The sequence below is a fragment of the Tachysurus vachellii genome, chromosome 22 (assembly GCF_030014155.1).
Source record: "Tachysurus vachellii isolate PV-2020 chromosome 22, HZAU_Pvac_v1, whole genome shotgun sequence".
Classification (NCBI taxonomy): domain Eukaryota; kingdom Metazoa; phylum Chordata; class Actinopteri; order Siluriformes; family Bagridae; genus Tachysurus; species Tachysurus vachellii.
The window spans coordinates 13,537,141-13,561,040 of record NC_083481.1 but is presented as its reverse complement, the minus strand read 5'-3'; the positions used below and the strand labels follow the sequence as shown (position 1 = coordinate 13,561,040).

General features: G+C 37.5%; 2 protein-coding genes and 1 long non-coding RNA gene across 5 annotated transcripts in view; 1 reads left to right on the top strand and 2 right to left on the bottom strand.

The window, feature by feature from the left end:
* The window catches only part of cpne5b (copine Vb), a 107,915-nt gene extending 103,688 nt beyond the window's left edge, over positions 1–4,227 (top strand). Inside the window, exons 19-20 of the mRNA XM_060858744.1 lie at positions 351–424; positions 923–4,227. Of these exons, the coding sequence (XP_060714727.1) occupies positions 351–424; positions 923–1,111 (263 nt within the window). The 3' untranslated portion in view covers positions 1,112–4,227. The remainder of the gene's footprint in view (positions 1–350; positions 425–922) is intronic.
* Positions 1–13,565, bottom strand: part of LOC132838433 (uncharacterized) — a 38,020-nt gene extending 24,455 nt beyond the window's left edge. For all 3 annotated transcript variants that reach the window (XR_009647634.1, XR_009647635.1, XR_009647636.1), the window contains exons 1-2: positions 13,432–13,565; positions 10,620–10,660 (exon numbers count right to left, since the gene is read on the bottom strand). This is a non-coding gene — a long non-coding RNA (uncharacterized LOC132838433). The remainder of the gene's footprint in view (positions 1–10,619; positions 10,661–13,431) is intronic.
* A 2,796-nt stretch (positions 13,566–16,361) lies between these two features.
* On the bottom strand, positions 16,362–23,517 carry LOC132838432 (adenosine receptor A1-like). The gene is made up of 2 exons (XM_060858745.1): positions 22,644–23,517; positions 16,362–18,578 (listed from the first exon to the last, which is right to left on the bottom strand). Exons 1-2 carry the CDS (start codon positions 22,979–22,981, stop codon positions 17,915–17,917), a joined length of 1,002 nt encoding a protein of 333 aa, XP_060714728.1. The 5' UTR covers positions 22,982–23,517; the 3' UTR covers positions 16,362–17,914.
* Positions 23,518–23,900: the final 383 nt, after the last annotated feature.

Sequence of the window (23,900 nt, the reverse complement as noted above, 5' to 3'; positions counted from 1 at the left end):
TCGCAGTGCCACCTAAATGTGGCCCCAAACACAAATGATGCTAGCTGACTACATTAGCTCGAAGATCAGCAAGTTATGTTAATTGGTCAAACACACATTAAATCTTGTTAGCATAGCAGTGCTGCCAGAGAGGTATTCCGAGGCTAGCCCACTAACGCTAAGGCAGGCGGAGCAGCCGCTATCTCTTGGGGCTTTTCTGCTCGAATAGCAGAAGCGTCTGGCAAATAGAAATAGGTTTTAATGAACATGCAGGCTGGGTTTGTGGGGCAAATGTAGAATGTAAACATGCACTGGATTTTATGATCTGCGTTAGTTTAACTGCTTTATTTTCTCTCTTTGTTTTCTCTCAGCCATGGTAGAGTTAGATGGTGATGACATAAGGATTTCCTCACGAGGGAAACCAGCGGAACGGGACATTGTACAGGTGACGTTAGAAACCGGGTCTGAACAAAGATAAAAGCATCTTAAACACATTTATTTACAGTCACGTGTTATATGGACTTTTAAGCTTTTGGAATTGTTCCGACTTCTTTTCACTTTCCCTGGAATTGATGTATTTAAAAGTGATGAAATCCACCCGAGCATTACCCCATCAGCAGTTTTCATTACCGATTTAACAAACGACCTTTATTAGTTAAGCTTTATGGAGCTGATCCATGAACCATAACCCATTTTCTAATAAGGCAATTATTAATGTAGATCCCAAACGAATTTCTGAATTTCCCAGAGGCATTTCTCTTTGTGCTTTCTGTTTTCTACAGGGGACATTAGTAATGATAATGTCTAAGCGTGCAGGATTATACTCATTCATTATATTTCATTATCGGCTTAAATTCAACCCAGTCTCTGTGCAACTGGCATCAGTAACAGTTAACAAATGATTGGAGAAATGAAATAAACAAACACTTCTTGGTCTTTGCAGTTTGTGCCATTCCGGGACTACATGGACCGGACGGGTAATCATGTGTTAAGTATGGCACGGTTGGCCAAAGATGTCCTGGCAGAAATCCCCGACCAATTTATTTCATACATGAAGAGCAGAGGCATCAAACCCAACCCAGCACCCCCTCCTTACACACCCTCAGGACACACACACCACACTCAGATTTGAGGCCACCTTTCCCTGAGGGGGTGTTCAGCCTGACATCAGCCTCCTGGAATAATGGGATTGGGACTGGTGGAGCAGTAGGCCACTGGCTCCGTGCATAACTCTATATATGGTCTCTCTGGGACACTCTGAGATGCCAAGGCATTTCTATTACTGCTTTTGTTTCCTGCCTGTTTTTTTCTGGGACAACAGCATGATCAAAGAAGCACACTTCAAGTCAAGATTTTGTCAAAAAGGAAAAAAGAAATGAAAAAAAAAAATAAAAAAAAAAAATCTCGGCTCATGACTGTTTCTCTTTTGGAGCAGTGAGTTGAGGCAGAAGGAAGAGGACAATATTTGTGGATTCAACTCGTGCCTGTATGTCGTTGTCTCAGTGTACTGTACCTGGACAAGTATTCCCTGCTCTGACCGTTGACCTTACTCCACATTGGTGTACTATATGCATTCAGGTGAAGTTTTCTGATACTTTTTCGTAGTGACATTCTCACTAGACTCATGAGACTTCTTCGTGTGCATTTGATTTGGCACTTTTGTGCACCATTTGGGTTAAGTGTTGCTTTTTTAGCCTTTATGTTCTCACGTCATAGATTCTGTTTCTGGTCTGTTCAAAACAAAGAGTAAGAGGATATACAGTTGAGTGTTTCTATATAGAAAACAGACACATTATGGACACGTTTCTTATTCAGATCTGTTAAGAAGCACAGCGGTAAAAGTTTATTCCTAATTATATGCTGAAGGGAGAAGTGAAACTTTTAAGCACTAAACAAACTCTGAATATTGTGGCCCTCAGAAACTAATTCAATTTTGTCAAGACGATTTTAATAAAATGAGACCAGGCCTCTGTGATGGAATGAATTACGGTCCTGGATGATTAAATAATTGATAAGCATCACCACAGTTTGTTTCTATTTGCAGCATGTTTTGTTTACAGGTCCGCTGAGTCACAAGCAACATAGACGTGGCATTTCTAGTGACCTGCTCAACTGGGTGTGTGCTAATGCAGCACTGATGAGTCACCATCACATCCGAGTGAATTACTGATCGTAACTAATTAAAGCACACAAAATCAGACGGAGCATTATTTTATCCCCGTTGCACGTCTGGTCAGATTGAACTCTCTGATGATTCAAATGTTATTTCTGGTTTTATGATACCTATGATGTATAACTGTGGAGATTGAAAAGCAAAGAGATCAGCTGTATGTCATTATTTTAGTTATTTATCAATTCCCAGCTGGACATTGATATTCATGTAAATTACTAAAAGATATTACAGCGTCATGTATATAGATGACATTTGATTTCTTTCTCACTATGTATATGAATTCTAGTTTACACAATAGACTCGCTGTCCACCTCGTAGGAACAACCGTCCCCCTGCTCATTCATGGAATTATCTTCCGTTTATGTGGCAAAAGCGCGGCGCATAAAATTACGCAGATCCACAGCTGCAGTTAATGATTACATCAAAAATGGGAAAACTTATATTTCAGTGGTTTTAACTGATGTATGGTTGTTGGTGTTAGATGATTTGACTATTTTGGAAACTAATGAACTCTTGTGATTTTCAGGTTCAACAGTTTCTAGAGGTTACACAAAATAGTGTGTGTGTGTGTGTGTGTGTGTGGGCAACATCCAGCGCTGAGTGGCAAGTCTGGTTTGTTGATTGAGCTGCTTCCACATGGTAGGTTGATTTTAGGGGAGAATTGGGGTACAGTTGTTCCTATTCAAGGCGAGTGTACAGATACTGTATAAAAGCATGCCACACAATCTAAATAACACAACTAAACATATCTAAACAATACGACCAAACTTATGGAACACCTGACCATCACACTTGTATATGGGCCAAAGTTTTTTGTTTTTTTTTTGGCCATGTAGTGTATTTAAAGAGAAACAATCAACGTTAAACAGATGGCCTTCAATAATCTATCCAACTTGATGTCTGATTGTTTACTAGCTAGAAGAGTTTCTGACGTTTACAGTCAAGGGAGTGCTAATAATGTAACGCAGCCTTGTAGGAAAAAAATACAAAAGCACCACCAAAATCCTCTTTGTTCCCACAGCCTGGATTTAAGAGACCTATTTACCATCTGCATTCCCGACATTGATCAGCCCTAATTTACCCACAGTGTATCATCGTATCCGTTATATACTCGCAGACAACTCATTGTACAACTCACTGTTGAGGTTTAGTTGTACCAGAGATGCAGCACATTGACGTGGATGAAAAAAAACACAAAGGATACACAAAAGACGTTTGAAAATATGAAACTATAATTTGTAATATATTTTAAAGATTTCTCAAGTTGCACAGCACACGTTAACGCCTACAGATACTGTGCGATCTGTAAAGAACAATGCTGCGTACTAATTTATTTAATTCGTTTTCTAATCATTTACTTTATAAAGCATATAAGCAGATGAAATTCAAGACTCTTACTCAGGGGTAACGGTGTGTCCTGAGCAGTTCTGAGGTTTAACGTCTACTACTGAATACAGAGTGAAGACTCTCATAAAGAAATGAACAGAGTCTGTATTTTTTAGCAGTTGAATCAAAATATTTAAGGAAGCACTTTACTGTAAAGATGTCATTCCTTAAGGATTTTACGTCTATACATGGACGATAAGTGTTTGATCGCATCTTTACACTGGGTGTCATCACTCGTCTCCCCTGATTTCAACATGTCAGGGGGATGAACAGATAAACATTCCATGCCAACATCTGTAACATACTGTAGAGACAATTTCAGACAATTACTTGTGCATGTAACTGCCAAATCTAGCAGCAGGTTTAGTGAACAGCTTTTATTTTCTAGTTGAACCTGCACTTATGTTGAATTTTTAGTTTGGAAACTGGTGGCCCACAGCATGTCACATGGTCTGTTTATGAGCTTTCTCTTTCATTGTTTTTGTTTGTTTGTTTTTGAAAAAATATATATGCATTTTGATTTTTAATTATTTCATTTTGTTTAAATAATTATTTAATTATTTTTAAATTTCTAGCTATTTCTTATTTTTCACTGGCATGTTTGATTTTTCACCTCAGATTAATTCTATTGTACATGATTGTTGTTATAACGGTGGGTTGTGAAATGCTTTGTATTGGATTGCCTTAAATGAAAATTAATAAAGGAGATGAATTCTTTTAGAAATGTTTGTCCAGTACATGGATTTGACACGAGATGTGGCCAGCATTTATTTATTTTAATAGATTAATATTAATAACACATAGAATGTGTTATTTTTTGGGGTTGGTAACTAAATCATTTTATATAACAGCACACAGCATTGTGTATTATTCATTACATTGTTCAGCAAAAACTGCACCTATGATGCAGATCTCACCGAACACCTCACCTTTAGTACCTTGCCATTTTGTTTCACCCATAGACATTAATCTGTTCTTTTCCTCTCACATTACCAGTCTGACACACTCATGTTAACTTCTCCTTTACAATATCATTTTCAGTCTCTGGAGCTGTGTGAGTTTTTAACCTTCCTACATTCTCCCACACCACAATGTTGCTGCTTTCCCTCCACTGGCTTCCTGTAGCTATCTGATAGAAAACGCTGATGCTTGCCTACAAAGCCAAAAACGAAGCAGCACCCACTTACTGTACCTCAGATCACATCTCACTTACACCCTGCACTGCACCACACATCCGCTGATCCTCTAGCATTGGTCCCATCATCTCTCAGGATACAAGGAAGATTTTATATCAAGACTCTTTGTTCTGACAACAAGGTGGTGGACTGAACAGATTACCAACGGCATCTAAAGACCTATCTGTTCCTAAAGTTCTAAAACTAGCACTAAATCTAGTGCTTTTCTTGCTATAATTTCCTCCGAACGGAGTTGCGAGACTGATGCTATTCTTAGTCTGTGACCTAGTGAACCAGTATCGATGTATTCATCGATAGAGGCTTCAAAGCACTTCATAGTCATGGTGGATAATGGGCATCTGCCAAAGGTCTTAGATGAAAATGTAAAGAATTCCCTCGAAACAGTATTATGCCCCTTTTCCACCGAGGCAGTTCGAGTGCTGGTTCGGAGCCAGAGCCTAATTTAGAACCAGTTCTTTCTTTTTCGACAGCCAAAGCACCGGCTCTGAACCAGGAAAAGTGGTTCTTAAGTAGCACCAAAACGTTGCTGGTCTAGACTTAAGAACCGCTTACGTCGGGGCTGTGGGCGGGGCTAATGTTAGCGCATTTGATAATGTACCTTAAGTATACTAATGTTTAATACACTTTTACTTTACCGCGATATGATACATTATCAGCACACATGATAGTATGTAGCTACATGCTAAGGCTAACTTTTTTCTGTGTTAGCGATAAAATAACGTTATGTACTTTCTCGATTACAACCTCCTTTTATACAGATTACATGGAGCTGCACGTACACGTTTTTTTCCCCGCGTTAATGTAGGTTCACAAAGCCATGAGCATTAATAGTAAAGCAACATCCGCCATTGTTGATGTGTTTGTCTTTGCCGCTGCTGCGCTAAAGTTGCTGGGACACGTGACACGTATAAAGTGACGTCACACTCGGCTCTTGATGCTCTCTAGCCGGTGGAAAGGCAAACCGGTTCTTAGAAGGTTCACCAGTGGAACCAACTTTGAACCAGAACCAGTGCTAACTCTGAACCAGCACCTGGTTCTTTCCGGTGGAAAAGAGGCATTAGAGCACAAGCCACAATACTTCTACAGAATCACACAAAGAATATATAACAATCTGTCTAAAACCCACCAATGCACTTAATAAGCATTTAATAAATGAAAGTACATTAAAGTTGAATTACACTGATGAATCCTACATTTAAACTAGTTTGCTGCAGTGTATCAAAGTGTGAGATAACAATCAGAGTTAAAAGAGCACAAGTGCATCTGGGAATCACAAGCGTCTTTTCCGGGAACTTTGTTTTTTTTTATTGCGCCTGCTTAATTATTAAGATAAATTACCTTCGGTTAAATGGAAATGTGATTGAAACTTGATAAAGCTCTGCCTTCATTTCTTTCAAAGGGAAGATATGCCAAATCAAGTCATGGGCAAATTGGGAACGTTTCAGGTCGAAACAGAAGCATTACTGAAGTGCTTTTAAATGTTTTTTATAGACTGATGTGGCTCTCTGTTTATGAATGAACACCAGAATTTGATCATTTATACCTCACTCAAAGATTGAGATGGTTTGGACATGTACAGAGGAGGGAGATGGTTATGTTAGTAGAAGAATGTTGGAGATGGAACTGCCAGGTAAGAGTCCAAGACGAAGGCCAAAGACGAGATGAAAAGTGGTGTGAAAAAGTGTTGGCCCCTTTTTTTTTTTTTGCACGTTTGTCACACTTTAATGTTTCAGATCATCCAACAAATTTAAATATTAGTCAAAGATAACAAAAGTAAACACCTGTGTGAAAAAGTGTTTGCCCCCCGGTTAAAACATAACTGTGGTTTATCACACCTGAGTTCACTTTCTCTAGCCACACTCAGGCCTGATTACTGCCACACCTGTTCACAATCATAATCACTTAAACACCTGACTGACAAAGTGAAGTAGACATTCTTTCAAATGAGAAAGAAAGTAATTGAGCTCTATCAGTCTGAAAAAGGTTCTAAAGCCATTTCTAAAGCTTTAGGACTCCAGCGAACCACATTATCCACAAATGGCAAAAACATGGAATGGTGGTGAACCTTCCCAGGAGTAGCGGGCCGACCATAATTACCCCAAGAGCGCAGCGATGACTCATCCAAGATGTCAAAAAAGACCCCACAACAACATCCAAAGAACTGCAGGCCTCACTTGCCTCAGTTAAGGTCAGTGTTCATGACTCCACCATAAGAAAGAGACTGGGCAAAAATGGCCTGCATGACAGAGTTCCAAGACAAAAGAAAAAAAAAATAAAGGCTCTTTTGCTGGGACTGTTTTGCTGCTTCAGGACCTGGAAGACTTGGTGCGATAAATGGAACCATGAATTCTACTGTACCAAAAAATCCTGAAGGACAACCTGCGGCCATCTGTTCGTGACCTCAAGCTGAAGCGTGAACTTGGGTTCTGCAGCAGGACTGTGATCCAAAACACACCAGCAAGTTCACCTCTGAATGGCTGAAGTAAAACAAAATGAAGACTTTGGAGTGGCCTAGTCGAAGTCCTGACCTGAATCCTATTGAGATGCTGTGGAATGAACTTTAAAAAGGCGGTTCATGCTCGAAAACCCTCCAATGTGGCTGAATTACAACAATTCTGCAAAGATGAGTGATCCAAAATTCCTCCATAGCGCTGTAACAGACTCAGTTATCGCAAACGCTTGATTGCTGTTCTTGCTGCTAATGGTGGCCCAACCAGTTATTAGATTTAGAGGAAAGCACTTTTTCACACAGGGCCATGTGGGTTTGGATTTTGTTTTTTTCCTTAATAATAAAAACCTTCATTTAAAAACTGCATGGTGTGTTTACTTGTTATCTTTGACTAATATTTAAATTTTTTTGATGATCTGAAACTTTCAAGTGTGACAAACGTGCAAATAAAATCAGGAATGGGGCAAACACTTTTTCGCACCACTGTATATGGATGTGTTAAATGAGGACATGAAGGTAGGAGGATGCCAGTAAAATTCTTATTACAAAACCTGGGGTCTTGTTACTCAACTGTACGAATATGTAGTTTTGTGATTGCAATACAATACAATGTCATTTTATTAGGTTACTCTTGGGTGTTAGAACTATTCTTGAGCACGGATATGCAGAAACCCCTAGTGGGAGAGACGTGTTATTGTACGCACAAACTGATCATGTGACTTCACTATGATGTTCACAACAAGATGACGAGATGAAATGTATAGTAATATAAAAGGTACATCTAAAGGTTGAGATGATGCAGACCACAGCTAGTCATTCCTTTCTTGGAGTATATGCAACATGAAACTTTTTAAAGCGAGAGCCCTGAGTTAAGTTATGTAATGACTCATCAACCAGCTCCTATGCAAACTCGAGCCCTTTCTACTTACCTTTCCATATATGGTATATTTCCTTTCATTACCTTTCCATATATGGTAATATTCATTACCTTTCCATATATGGTAGCAGAAAAGGTGACAATAATTGCAGATGCATTTGTGGCAACCGATCGCTAGACACACATGCTTTTGAATGCTTTTGAAGAACATGTTTGCCTTGCTTGGAGATTTGGGAAGCATTTCATGATGTAAATATGTCTAGCCATGCACATGCAGATCAATACAGGATGTGTAGGAGTGTAATTATGATGTTTATTGAGTACACACATGATAAAATGGCAGGTTTTTGAGTGCATAATAGCAGTTCTTATCGACAGAATTAGAACTCGTTCTACACACAATACACCTGAGGCCAACAGTATGATATAATCGTCATCAACTGACCTTTTAATAGTTTCTTGTCAATGTTGCAGAAACAGTATAAGGGAATGTATTGTTTAGGGAGTTCTCCCATGGCTATCATTAGGAAGTCGATGTCATGATTTACTGTTTATTAGATTCAACTGTGAACTGTGGTTAAGTGTTCCCGTGTCCTGAGGAACAGAGTTGATTAAGCCTGACCTAATGACTGGGTTTGTGCTAGAAAGATGATTCAATGATGGTTCAAAATGATAACTCAAATCCAAGTTATAAACTACTGGACTAATAACCTGGATGACTCGCCATAAATCAATTACTGTTAAGTGTCCCTTGTGAATGTCTCTGAATTTATCTTCAGTAACGACTTTACCATGAGATCGTAAGAGATCCAGAGTTCGAGCACAAGGCAGAAAATATACCCTGGATGGGATCCCAGAACATCATAGAGCACCGTAGATATAATCTTTCACATTCAGGCGCAATGCTTTTTTTGGAGGTGGGAAAAAACTGGAGACCTCAGAGGAAACCTCTATGGACACAGGGAGAACATGCACAGAAATTCCAAACAGACAGAAACCAGAGCTCAAGATCGAACCAGGGTCCTTATCTTATTATTTTAGAGAGTTTAAATGTTTTAAAAAATAGGACGAAAAATTAGACTGTTCGATAGTGAAAAAAGATGCCCTAATAGTCAGTATCAGTATCTCCTTCAACAACCCCAAACTGACATCATGTTACAGCTGTACCATCATTAATATATGTCAATAAAATTAGGACCACCAATTTTTAGAGCTCCTGGAAGTGTTCATCAGATTCAGAATGTCAAACGAGTATATTTGATACCCACCATCCTGCTACAGCTACACAACCCCCCCAGCTCAATATGATTCACACTGTTTAGCATGCGAAAAGGGCACAGCGCTGTTAAGGGAGAAATATTCAATGCCAAGGTCTGTATGGGGGAAATGAGAAATTAAGCCCTGCCTCTGTGTGTGTGTGTGTGTGTGTGTGTGTGTGTGTGTGTGTGTCTTGAAAAAACACTGATTAATCACATAACCTCTTGTGAATGATAGTTTGTGATTGTAATTATATCCTAGCTGTCAAGGACACGGATTTCAGAGAAAGACTGGAGGTTGCAAATAGTCAGACACACGGATCTGTGTTTTATTTGTGAGTGATATCACAAAAGGGCTCTCTCTCTCTCTCTCTCTCTCTCTCTCTCTCTCTCTCTCTCTCTCTCTCTCTCTCTCTCTGATTTTCTCCTTTTTTTTGAGGGGTATTTTTTGTTTAATAAGACACTTTGCTGCTGAGCAGAGTGGGCCGCCTGGGAGACTCGGACAGCTGTCACAGCCTCAAATGAGATTTGAGATGCCTGTCTCTGCAGAGGCACGACTGAAAAGGAGCTCATAAGGTCGGTGTGGATTGCATAGGTACAGAAAAACTCATATACCTCCTGTGTCATGATAGACAAATGGTACAAGGCCATTGGAGCAGTAAATAAAGTTCATGTGTGGATATCTGTGACTTGACTGTGCCTGCGTTCTGCCATCACTCACTGATTAGCATTATTTCCAGGGCTGACTGAGATTTCTACGCAAAATAGTGGCACGGAAAAGACAAAATGATTAATCCTTCTCTACAAGATGATTAAGTGGGTGATATCTAAGCTTTAAATAGGACTGTGACACATTTTAAACAGCGCTGTTAGTTGGATTGAAACTTGATTGATTCATTTTGTATTACAGAACAGCAGCTCCGACAAACGTTTCAGCTGGAATTCAAATCACAGGTCTATATTAATGTGCTCACGCTAATACATTAATGTTTCTGTAGTAACACATATTCACATAGGGACTTGCTGGGCAGGTGTACTACATAACCTAAAACTAATAATGGCATGAAAATGTTTATTTAGAAATTTCCCCACTGTGGGATGAATAAAGGTATATCTTATCTTAAGGGGAAACAAATCAATGATATAGAGCTGCACTCTATGTAACATGTAGGAAAGAATCTCCAGTTTTAGCACATTGTAACATAAGAAGCTGCCATACTAGCTTCAAGAAAGAAAGCAATAGATGCTGCTGAGGGAAATTCTGTTTATAGCAACTGTAATGTAACTAATAACAGGAACTTACTTGTCTTGAGAATGTTCCTCAACATGAAATATAGCCATAACCTGTAAAAAAAAAAAAAAGAAGTAGAGAAAAAAGCTTAACACATTGTTCAGAAATAAATTACAAATCCTTTGTACTGGCATTTGATTGCCGTATAGGAAGAATATGACACTTTGGTGCTTTGTTGATTAAAAAAATAATCTTCTGGCCAATGCACCACCCTGTAGTTTAATAGTTTTTACAAAACATAACATAACATATTACATAACGTTATCTCTAAAGAAATTTCTCTCCACTCTGACAGATGTGTGCTGTCATTTCTTGTAGAAATGATTTATATTGCATATGCAAACAGATCTCATTTGTCCCTCACTGCTTGAAATTATGCACCCAGGCTCAGCTGTTTATGACTCCTTTGCCCTCATTATTGATAACTTTAATATCAGTGGAACGAGCTAGATGCACATCAGGACAGGTAATGGGAAAATAGCTCCTCTGTGCTTCGCAGACATATAAAGAATATTGCATAGAAGGTCTGTGTGACCGTGTTCTCTCCGAGGTGCTGAGAAGCCTAAATAATGCACAAGAAGAAACGGCAATGTTTTGCCAACTTAATAAAAGTCGACATGATCTTATTGGTCTGCTTTTGTGGGCTACTTCCTTGTGCTCTCCTGTGTGTTTATGCTTAGCCGGGCATCAAAAATGTAATAATTGTTTTTTTGTTTTTCTTTTTAATCTGTTTCATCCTAAGCTTTTGTCCTCCAGGAGGTAGAATTTTTCTAAAAGAAACATTTCAGTCATTACACTGATATTGTGAATTGTTCTAGTCAGCGTGAGAAAAGACAAAAAAACAAGCTTCCTCGAGGTGGATATCTCCCACTGTCTCTCTCCAGAGGTGGACAAATACAAATCAAACAGCTTGAATTCAATAACTATACCAAAAGAATAGTTTTTTTCACCTTTATTCTAATTGCAACATTCAACACATTATTATAACCACCGGATCAGGCTGATCAGACTGCAGATAAGCAGCTTTAACAACCAGAACCTTTAATGACTGGTATGCATGCTTAATTTTAATGCACTTCATGAAAATGCAATGCCTATTTATATGTGTAAATACAGCATAGTTTCAATACAGTACACTGCTTGCTGCACTATATGGATCAGCCGATGTGCGATCTGGCCTACGACGGAAAGATTTGAACTTACTAACTAATAAATGTATGTTTTTTTTCTGCCCCTGCTCTCCTGCTCATTTATACACACTTTCTACAGTAAAATCTCTCTGTAAAAGTGTTCCATGGGCTACTTGTGGAAATTGAATTTCATTTTAATTCTTCATAAACTAATGCATTTGGAAGAACCTTTTCCATAGCGACTCATTTTATACAACTGAGGGTAAAGTTGGCAGCATTGGCAGCTCAGTGGACCTGGGATTCAAACTCATTACCTTCCCTTAACCACTAGGTTGCCTCATCTACACACACACACACACACACACACACACACACACACACACACACACACATACACACAAGACTTGCCAGTTCACCACCCGACAAATTTTGGGGAGGAAACCAGAAAAAAACTGGTGAAATACAATGCGCATACCAAGAGAACATGCACTAAACCGCCTGAGCTCTGGATCAAACCAGTGACCCTTAAACCGTGAGCTGACAAACCTACCAGCTAGCCACAAGTAATCCTAATATCTTTTTTTTTTTTTTTTTTTTTATTAACATTTTTAAATACAATTTTCAAACTTCTTTCTAAGCTTCACCATAAGGATCTTTTCTATAGTTTAAAGCATTAGGGTGTGGCTGTTCCCTCTGCACAGAAAATGGATTCATTCCTGCTGTAACAGCGACACCTGTCGGTGAAATGGCGACAATGCATGTAAATAATAATAATAAGGGCGGAAACTGATGACGAAAGTGACAAACCGATACTGCTGTGAAAAAAATACAAGAAAAGAAACAAGTGAAAAAAAGTGACGTAGTTTTTTCTGACACTCCTATTTTTTTTTCTTTCTCAGATATAAGACACAAGAACGAACATGTTCAGACAATCCTGTTTTCTGCATCCAAGTCTATGCGTAAAATAAGAGTCCTCCGGTTCGACTTGTTTTGTTCTTCCGGACGCTTGTGTAGTCTATAACCTTTAAGGATATATATACATTTAGTATTTATCTATGGCTCAGCTAAAGTTTAAACAACAAACCTCTGTTATCCTGTCCTGCCTTTTTGATGAACCGTACTTGGAAACAGATTCAGCGAGTAAGTAGATGTTTTTAAATAGTTGTCTGTGTATATAAAGGTGTATATATACATATATGTGCCTAATGTAAAATCCTATATAAGCAGAAAGTGAAAGTTGTCTCACTATAATATATCAAAGTAACAGCGAATATTAGTTGGCGTTTTGCTAAGAAATTGATCCTTGTACCTGTTTGATAATATCGAGCTGAATGTCTATGTAATAAAGAGGTCTTGTTTGGTGTATATACGCTTATTTTATACCATATGCATGAAATTCAGTTATGTAAACAGAAGATCATTCATTTTCTCAGTGAACGTTTGACTAAAAAGCGTCAAAGTGACCGTATTTATTCCTTTTCTGAATGATCACCCGTGCTTTTATGAACAAAAGGCGAGTTATGATATTGTAAATTTAGATTAATTTACTATGTAGCGCACTTTATTTGCGTTTCCGGGAATGACGCGAGTAGATACAGTAAGTGGATGTTACTTTCATTTTTCGTTCTTCTTTAGTTACATAACACAACGTTTAAAATCAACTGTGTCTAATTAATATGATTTTTTTTCCTTACCAGACGACTTCGACCCAATAAAGATAGCCAATCAGCTCCGGCAGTTAGGAGATCATTACGATGAGACAGTTATTCAGCCTCTTATCAGAAATATCCAGAAGGCACCTGCTGACCAGGTGTGTGAGAGCTCGTGCTCATTTGCATATGTTAAATGCCGCCTGTTAGCATCAAGCTAACTTTTTTCAAATATGTGGACAGCTCTTCTTAATGTGTCCACAAATCTTCCTAAAGTACTGTTAAAGTTGTTGTATATTGGTATATTGAGCAGCTTAGTCTGTTTTTAGACTGAAGTAAAACTTTTGTTTTTACAATTTAATGTAACTTAGCATATGTTAAATGCTTCCTGTTAGCATCAAGCTAACCTGGTTTAATAAAGCATTAGCTTTTAATGAATTTTTTTCAAATATGTGCACAACTCTTCTTAATGTGTCCACAAATCTTCCTAAAGTACTGTTAAAGTGATTGTATATTATTATATTGATCAGCTTAGACTGTTTAAAGTAAAACTTTTGTTTTTACAGTTTAATGTAACTTAGCAGATTAGATTTAAAGGAAAACTCTAACCTGAATGAAGCCCATTAAGTTGAAACACTTGTAGAACTATGTCAAATTTCTGTGTATATAGAGGTTACGTTAATATTTTGCTGGTCGGTGTTGGTTTTGTATTTGTGTTATTGCTGTCAGAAGTTATCAGGAAATTTTGTTGGTGCAGTTACAATGATGTTCATTCATTCATTAATTCGTTCATCAATGAACATCAGAAATACATCACAGATGCAATGGAGACAGGAAACATTGTAAATGTTGTTGGCCATATTGAAAGAAAGTTTTATGAAGCATTAGATGGTGGTATTATAGCATGCAGTTTCCACTGATGCTAATAATCTCTATGAGCAGGCTGTCAAATGTCATTTAGGGCAATATAGGAAATATCAGTGAAAGAAGTTTAAGTTTAAAACTCAGAATTTCTTTCGAAAGTAAGTCTTGGATGCCACTGAAGATCACACATAGATGATATTGATGTATAACTAAATAGTGATATATAAAAACATTTAAGATACCTTTCAGGGTGGATATTTGTAGATGTCTCTACTTATTCACCTCTCTGTTTTCTATTATATCTTCTAATATAGTTCTGTTTGACACATAATACAAACACTTTAATTATTAAAAATACCAGGAACTCACATGCAAGCTAATTAAGTTGTCTGCTATTTTCTGTCTTTTTCAGGCATCTGTTATGTTCACTAACAGCGTGAATACCCTGTGTGAGATGTGGGTGGCTGACAGACCTGAGGTTGCTTCTGAGAAGCATCTTCTGAAGGCCACAATGGCACTATCGCTATACATAAATAGGAACTGCCCAGACGTAACAACGCGCGTACGGGGTGCTATAGTCAGTATTCTTAACAATAGGCTGGCCAGTTGGATCATGGAGCAGGGAGGCTGGGTAAGTTTTGAGCACCCTGATTGACCAACTTGCTTTTTCCAAAGTTTCAATGCAGCTCTAAGAAGTGAGAGGAATTTTGTACAAATGAAGCTATATGGGGGCTTAGTGGTTAGCACGTTCGCCTCACACCTCCAGGGTCGGGGTTCGATTCCCGCCTCCACCTTGTGTGTGTGGAGTTTGCATGTTCTCCCCGTACCTCGGGGGTTTCCTCCGGGTACTCCGGTTTCCTCCCCCGGTCCAAAGACATGCATGGTAGGTTGATTGGCATCTCTGGAAAATTGTCCGTAGTGTGTGAGTGCGTGAGTGAATGAGAGTGTGTGTGTGCCCTGTGATGGGTTGGCACTCCGTCCAGGGTGTATCCTGCCTTGATGCCCGATGACGCCTGAGATAGGCACAGGCTCCCCGTGACCCGAGGTAGTTTGGATAAGCGGTAGAAGATGAATGAATGAATGAATGAATGAATGAAGCTGTATGAAAACTAGGTCTATTAATTGTGCATTGCGCTGACTTTTACATTTCTTACAATTTGTATTGTTGTATTGTTGACCTTGTTATATTACATAGATTTATTTTACAATGATTCATCATTATTCTTCTTACAAATGCTTAAGAGTCCGGAATAATGTGGCTCAAAGTACAACCAGGTGGCTTGTTATTCTTATCTTTAGTCTGCCACTTTATCTTGTAAAATTAAACTGAAACGAGGTAAACAGAAAAGTGTTATTTGTACAAAGTTGTGCTATGTACAATTGCAAAAGCAGTGTAAGTCATTTCTCAAGTGCAGGCACTTCCTTCCAGCTTTTAGGGTGTAATCCTTCTCTGTGATTGGTGACCAAGATAGTTCAAAGTGAAAAGCCATCTCTTTTTATCACTGCACTGTAAGGCTACATATAGCATTGCACATATGAATGTAATAAAATTTCTGTTTTGTCTTCAGCACTTTACTGAATTGTACTTGAATATTAATGCCTGTAATAAAATTAATTTCCTTTCTTTTTCAGGAGCAGGCCTCTAGCCTCTGAGAAGAATGTGAAGAATGGCTTCTTTCTCAGGAATTCTGCTTGTGCCACAAAATTAAAACCCTGAAGAGACCAAGATTTCCAAAGGGCTACCAGAAAAAGAATGAACTAAGAAAACACGAGTCATAGGTGCATTATATTGGGTTTTAATGGGTATGCAGCTATGCCATTTATTTTATTCACCTCTCAAACTATAGACATTGGTCATTGGACTTATGTTCTTTACTTTCAATATAGCACAACCAGCACTTGTGGTAAAAACTTGAATCATGATTTAGATAATTGTTTTTCTTGTTGTTTCTATCTAGAAGTTTTTGTTTGTTTGTTTGTTTGTTTTTTAACAAATAAATGTTTACTAAATTGTAAGAACTACAATATACTGCAGTGTACTGATTGGTGCATGGCTGTAGTAATACATCATTGTAATTACATGGTTGTATAAATCAATGGTTGGTGAAATAAAATTGTGTGTTTTCTTTACACTGTCATCTTCCTAGCTGAATATTAAGGTAGTATGAACAATAAATAGCAGCAGCTGCATTGGGGTCTTCCTGAAGGGGGCGTCATTGCACTGTGAATAATCGTTACTTCATCTTCACCAAGGCAGAATTTAGGTGCACATATTGTAGTCATTAAGTATTGTTAATGAGTGAAATTTACTCATATAGAAACTGTTACCATGTTCACTTTAACAAGGCTGCTTTTTCAAAAAAGAAATATTTCATAAAATCTTTAATGAATGCTGGGTAATTACAGGGAACATCTATTCATTATATTAATATTATTTACTTTTATGCATAGAAGTCACACAACAGAATGAATATTTCTATACACTTGCAGAGTTTAGGACCTGCCAGAATTCTGACATTATCCTATTTATAACTCAAAATCAAAAAACCAAACCTGTTGACAAGAGTGGAAAGTACCAGTACATTAACCTGTAATCAGCAAATTGCAAAATGTGGTTAAAAAGCTGTGGTTTTCTAGGTAGAGCTGCATTTTAAGATAAACATCTTAACACGTTCACACAGATGGCCATGCATGTACGATTAAGGAAAGAGTGTGGTGTAACGACAGAAATGATTTGCATTCTGCTTGGTGAGTTTGCTGTAGAATTAAAGCTGTTTGTTAAGAAGCAGCTCAGAAAGTATTATTAGAAAGAAGTGTTAACGGTAGGAAAATCATTTTCTGTATTAGCAAAAAAACATATGATATCATAGGCAAGATATAGAAAAGTATTGCAAAGGTCGCATTGCTGTCCCTTGCAGGTTAAGCACCACAGTACCAGAATTATTTCTAAAAACAATACCAGGACTTTATTAGTATGTTTCAGCCCAAAATACTACTTGATTAAATCTTGCTGGTTATGGCACAGTAATGTTTTTTACTTTTGCTGAAAGCATCAAACTTCCTTTTCATGGTGTACACTTACAGTAAGAGCCTTGAGAAGATCGTGCTTTCAGAATTTAATACTGATCTTCTTGTGGTTACTTCAGACACAGCTAATAAGATGAGTTCTGCTTTTAAAAACAAGGAAATCAAAATGATAAACCATCACTGAGGCCTTATTTTTGACAGCTAAGACCTGATAAGCATTTTATAGATTTAAATGTTCCCTTCATAAAACAAAACACCTAAAACATACATGTACATTCTTCCCCTTCACTAGTAATGCTGCAGTGCTGTTCATTTTATAAAAGATTCAATACAGGTCCATTGCTTGGCCTGCACAAGGCCTAATGTGGTTATAAGCACTTTCAAGTTGATGTCATAAGCTTTGTTTTAAGCTTCAAACCTCATTTAAAACTAACACAAGCAGTTGCCGTATTTAATACATCTCTGTAGCTGGCGTATGGCACTTTTTGCAGACAGAATGCCACTTTGTATGAATGTCTTCACAAGAGGAAATAAGAGTGAAGACATTACAAGATCTCAGATCTGGATGATAGATGCTGACGCAGTTATTTCACTAAAGTTATCAACAAAGCCAGATGTTTTTGATGTTCTAGCTTAGTCAAATGTCATTAATTCGTCGCATCTTCTTCTCTGGACATTCCCTCCGTCGAGTGGCTTTGCTGGCCAAATGGTTTACTTTCTTGCAGCACACATACTGAGCCCAGATCTTGATGAAAGCCGTGCGAAATTTCTTGATGCGAAAGGCGTATATGACCGGGTTGACGGCAGAGTTGCCATGGCTTAGCAAGATAGCCACGTAGATAAGGATATTAGTTTGATTAGAGGGGCAAAACAGAGTGATGCAGTTCAGGATGTGCAGCGGTAACCAACTAATGGCAAAGAGAAAAAGCACCAGAGCGAGAGATTTGGCCAGTTTGAGCTCTTTTCCATAATAACGGCTGGGATCAGCTTGGCTGACTGCCTTATTGAGCTTCTTATTGAGCTGCTTGTGGATCATGTAGAAAATCTCAACGTATATGACGAGCATGAGGACCAGCGGGGGCAGCACCCAGCTGAAAAAATTAAAGTAGACCATGTACTCCATGCTGATAACTTCCTCGAACTCACAGGTGATAACGGGGTTGGGTTCCTCAGAGTTGTTTGTTTGGAGATTCTTCAGGTTGTTCCAGCCGAACATGGGAGTTAAACCCACGATGAGAGCCACCAGCCAGCATGCAATCACCGCTGACCCAGCTCGTTTCGGTGTCACTACTCGCTTGTAACTAAAGATCAGGAGAGAGAACACAAAATAATTCAGATACAATATTTGAATTTATAAATTGCAGTATAATTCTGAGTGTTTGTTGGAAAAAATAAAAATATTTAAGTGTTAAAAAGAAAAGAAGAAAATATTTATTTTTATAAAAAAATTTAATGTGGTAGCTGTCATATGATAGACGGTATTTAGCTGAAGGGTATAAATTGGCAGGTGATCAAATTAGGTGCAAATGGGTTTAAAATCCCCAAAAACATGATGTATGATACATTTTATTTTCTGGAAAAGTGCAATTATGATTGCTCTCATTCCTAAGAGCAATTGTCAATGCTGAAATTCTCAGAAGCTTCACAAAATAAAGATAATTAACTCAATTTCACAATGCTTTTGTCAAACTTGGGTCAAGGGTGAATATGAATTTTTAAAAAAAAGAAGGAAATTACTCACAAACATAAGTCTAAAAATTTCTCCGTTTAAAGCTCATAGTGAAATGTGTTTGTGTTTTCAAGGTTCTCTTAGCAACACTTAGTAGATGTTAATCTGAGGTGTCAAGCGTGAAGTACAACATTTGCATAATACTTAATCAGTTAACTACAGCTCATTACCTGCTTTAAGAATGTATGACAACAGTGCAATTTCTGTTACGCACAGATTAACTGATCAAATTAAATCATTTTTAAATGATTATTGGTAAATGTAACTGCGTCTCATTCTACAATGAGTTTCTGTGCATATACGGATGAGTTGTATGAAGTCATCCTTATGTCTTCCCATCTTCAGTCATCTTCCAATCTTATGTCTTCCCATCTTGCTGGTTATGGCACAGTAATGTTTTGTACTTTTGCTGAAAGCATCAAACTTCCTTTGCATGGTGTACACTTACAGTAAGAGTCACGCCTTGAGAAGATCGTGCTTTTAGAATTTAACACTGATCTTCTTGTGGTTACTTCAGACACAGCTAATAAGATGAGTTCTGCTTTTAAAAACAAGGAAATCTTAATGGGGAAATCATCACTGAGGCCTTATTTTTGACAGCTAAGACCTGATAAGCATTTTATAGATTTAAATGTTCCCTTCATAAAACAAAACACACAAAAATCCCACCTCCCAAAAACACACCAGTAGTGGGAAAGGGTGGGAATGTCTGTGTGTGTAACGTGCTGCGATTTATCCTTGGTATAATCTCACTTCACAACCAAGCGATCCTGACCCTTCATTGTAGATTTAACCTTCTAAGATCTAAGATAAAAAGGTTTGCTCGTCTATATTTATCAACGCCTCAAACTAATAAAAATTTGAGACATTTGCTTGAAACAGGGCATGTTCTGACATATGCAGTTTAAGATCAGTTAATATAAGACAAGTTCTGATCTGATCATTTGTAGATCATTTCTTTTTCTTTCTTTCTTTATTTAACCAGGTGTGTCAGTTGAGAAGCAGTTCTCATTTACAATGACGACCTGACCAAGAGGCAACATAAAAACTAATACAATACACAAACACAGCTATAAACAATGATATGTAAAAACAAACAAAAAACTAAAAACAAGTACACGTACAGTAACAGCTATACAGTAGGACAACATTATTCAGGAATTAAGCATAACTTAAGATCTGGAATTTAAGTCTTAAGTAGTAAGTAAATGTAGAAACTGTGAGTCTACACATTGACTATATTTCAGGTTTACTGAATCTAGACATCAGTCAACTGTCCTGTCTATTAAACCAGTGTCCGTTGTAACTTCAGGTACCTGTTACATATGTGATAAGCTTGTGTCTGTCCTTGACTACCAGGAGTGCACCCCGTTGTGGTCTTTTGTTGTTACAACCTAACCCATCTCAGATCACATTTTCCTCCAATTCTGATCTAAACATTAACTGAAGCACTTGATTTTTTTATGTATGAGTTTATGCGTTGCACTGCGGTCACATTATAAGCTTATTGGTAAACTGAATATTCAGGTCAAGTCAAGTCAGGTGTACTGGTGGTCCTAATAAACTCCTAAATAACTGGTGGGCAGTTTAGGCGTATAGGACCACACCCTGAAATATGTCGATGTTGATGGTGGGTGGATAACATCAACATCCTAAAGAGAAATTCCAAGGAAAATTATTGCAAGCTCTTGCATGCACAGCTGATTTCTCTTAGAAAAACACTGAGAACACACGGCCAATACAATTACACACAACGGGTTTCTTTATATAATAAAACAGGCATTTCTTGATTAGTTGGAACAGTTGGAAATGTTGGAAACAGTTGGAAATGTTACTAAAGAGATGAAAAAAGATGACTGCTTAGATTAGTTTGGAAAAAATAAATTTGTTAAGAATGCTATTCTATTCGATAGCAGTTCAACAATTAAGTTACAACATGACAATTTCAATTTACAGTCTATTGATGACCCCAAGACAACTGTTAAAAAAACTAGAAACTCTTCGGACCTTAAATAATGTGTTTACAGAAGTTAACAAAGTTTAGCTATTTTTGGAAAAAAGAAATTCTATTATTATGTAAACCCATTAGCAGAATGTGGCAGTCATTCACTTCACAATATTAGCAAAGACATCAATTATAGTAATATTGTAATATTCCACACATTAAACTTTAGGAGATAGAGAAAACTGTTGAGGTTAATATGAGGGTAGTTTAACAAAATTAATTGAAATAACATCCATCTATTCCAGCAGAATTTTATTGTTATTCTGTGATATTGTTATCAATATCATAATTCCATCCATGTTTGAGATTTATGTACTAAGGATGTACACAAAATAGTAGAAAAAATGGAAAAAAAAAATTCATTTTTTTCAAATAACCATTCACACGGTGTACATATTTATAGTATGAAATTATTCTTTTGTTAATTTTGAAACCAACAATTTTATATTTATAGAATCATCCATTCAAATTCCCAAGGAAAAATCTTTTTACATGCATATCACATCTGACTATTTAAATAATCATGGCAGCCTGTAGCACACTGAAACTGGATGTGTGTATTTAAGAAAACACAAGTGACATCATATGAAAAATATCGGTCATGTGAGAAAATAAATTAGTTGTGTAGGAAAAGCTGACAAAACAATATTCCCTGCATCTAAATAGCTGCATGTGTTTTTAAGTAATTAAGTAATTTGCTATTTGACACATAACATGTAAAGTATCTAAAACCATTAATAAGATGTGAAGTTCATTCAGTAAGGAGGTTTTTCCCCTCAGACGAAGGGGTACATGAAGCATGTGCATAATTCTTATTTTCATTATAGCAGTAAAAACTAATCATTATTAAAAGGTATTTGCCTGTTTAAGGTTTAATCCAACACTGAATAACTATATTGAGGATTATAAGCCTGAAATTTAAATTAAAAATTATATGGAATATATATATATATATAAAATCTATTACAACAACAGAAAAAACAACAACAACAATAATAATAATAATAATAATAATAATAATAATAATAATAAATTTGATTTTCTGGGACCTGGAGGCTCATCAGATATACATCAACAGTTCTTCATAAACATTTGAACTCACCATCCATCATGAAATGATCACTATTCACCCACTAAGGACTGTTTATCAGAAATCTATTATAACATTGTCAAGATTCTGATAATAGTAGCTCTGTGATTAAGGCGGTGGACCACTGATGGATGGTCATAGGGTTCAAATAACAGCATTGCCGAACTGTACCTGCTGGGACCTTCAGCAAGGTCCTTAACCTTCAGCTGCTCAGCTGTTTAAATGAAATAAATGCCCAATCTAATGCCATGGATAAGGGCGCATGAACAATGCCATATCATCATGTAAATGATATACTCTAGCTCACGCATCTCACAGTCTTTCCCAAACCATGCTATTTTGCTGTTTTATAGCTGTAGAAAGTTAAACTGTTAGTAAATTGCACATGGCTAAATGATAATAGTTTGAAAAACAGTCTTGGACACGTTATGGAGCCTGCGTATTCATGATATGGCATTTTCACCTGCAGCAGCCTGCTGTGCGGGACACTAGCTGGTGTATTACTTTGTGTCCAGGATGGTAGCTGGTGTGCAGGAGATTACCTGAGTGGGATCTTGACTCTCAGGTACCGATCAATGGCGATGGCGAGGAGAGCTAGGATGGAGCTCTGAGTGAGAACGAGCATAATGCAGGCGACCATCAGACAGGTGTAAAAGTGCGTCTCCAGTCCGGTGCTGATGGTTATGGCCAAGGGAATGACAAGAGCCCCGACTGCGATGTCTGCCAATGCTAAACTGACCACGAAGTAAAAGGTGGTGTCCCTTAACGAGCGGTTTATCTTCACCGCCAACACCACCATCACGTTCCCTAAAACAGAGGCGAGAGCGATCACTACCTCCATCCCTATATAAGGCAGAGGAGGAGAATGTTCACCCGTCATCGTCGCCGAGGAAGTTAGAAAACTGTGGACTGGGGAAAAGAATAAATATGTATGTATATAAAAAGCAAGACCTTCAAAAGTTGTCCGGATCAAAACATGTCGGATTCCCAGACGCACAGGTCTGCGCTTTAATAGCTGGATGAGAGGAAACAAAATAACCTCCAAAAGCAATGTGTCCAAAATGCGTGTGCGTAATCATGGCACGTTGCTGCTGAATCGCTGCTGACTCATACCGAATCTTCTCAAGGTGTCCATAAACATACATAGATATCCATAATTCCGGTGATAATATTCCTCGTAATATTCCTCATCTGGTATAAAAAAAAAACCCCAAACAAACAAAGATCAACAATGTCCACGAGCGCATTTCTTCTACAACTCTCTCCTTCTCATGACCTAATCCGAATGAAGCAAACTAGAGAATGTTCTGTGTAAACTGCAACACGAAAAGAGCACGGTTGGAATCTCCAGAGAAACCGAATCGGATTCAAGTGAATCGTGTGGATGTGTTGAGACGTGTTGTGTTGTGTTGTGTTCTAAAGCACCGCGTTAGGTTCCTTCGAGCAAGTCACGTGATCAATTCTGCTTTTCTGATCCAATCAAATTGCCCCAAGGCTCATAATTACATATACTGTAGCACATAGGTGAGCCACCAAATAGATAGATAGATAGATAGATAGATAGATAGATAGATAGATAGATAGATAGATAGATAACAGCCTGTGTATGACGTTACATGCTCTGTATGGTGCACCTGATAGTACATAACATTTTAAGGTATAGCCTATACAGTATATACTGTATGTACTATATATATATATATATATATATATATATATATATATATATATATATATATATATATATATGTGTGTGTGTGTGTATATATATATATATATATATATATATATATATATAT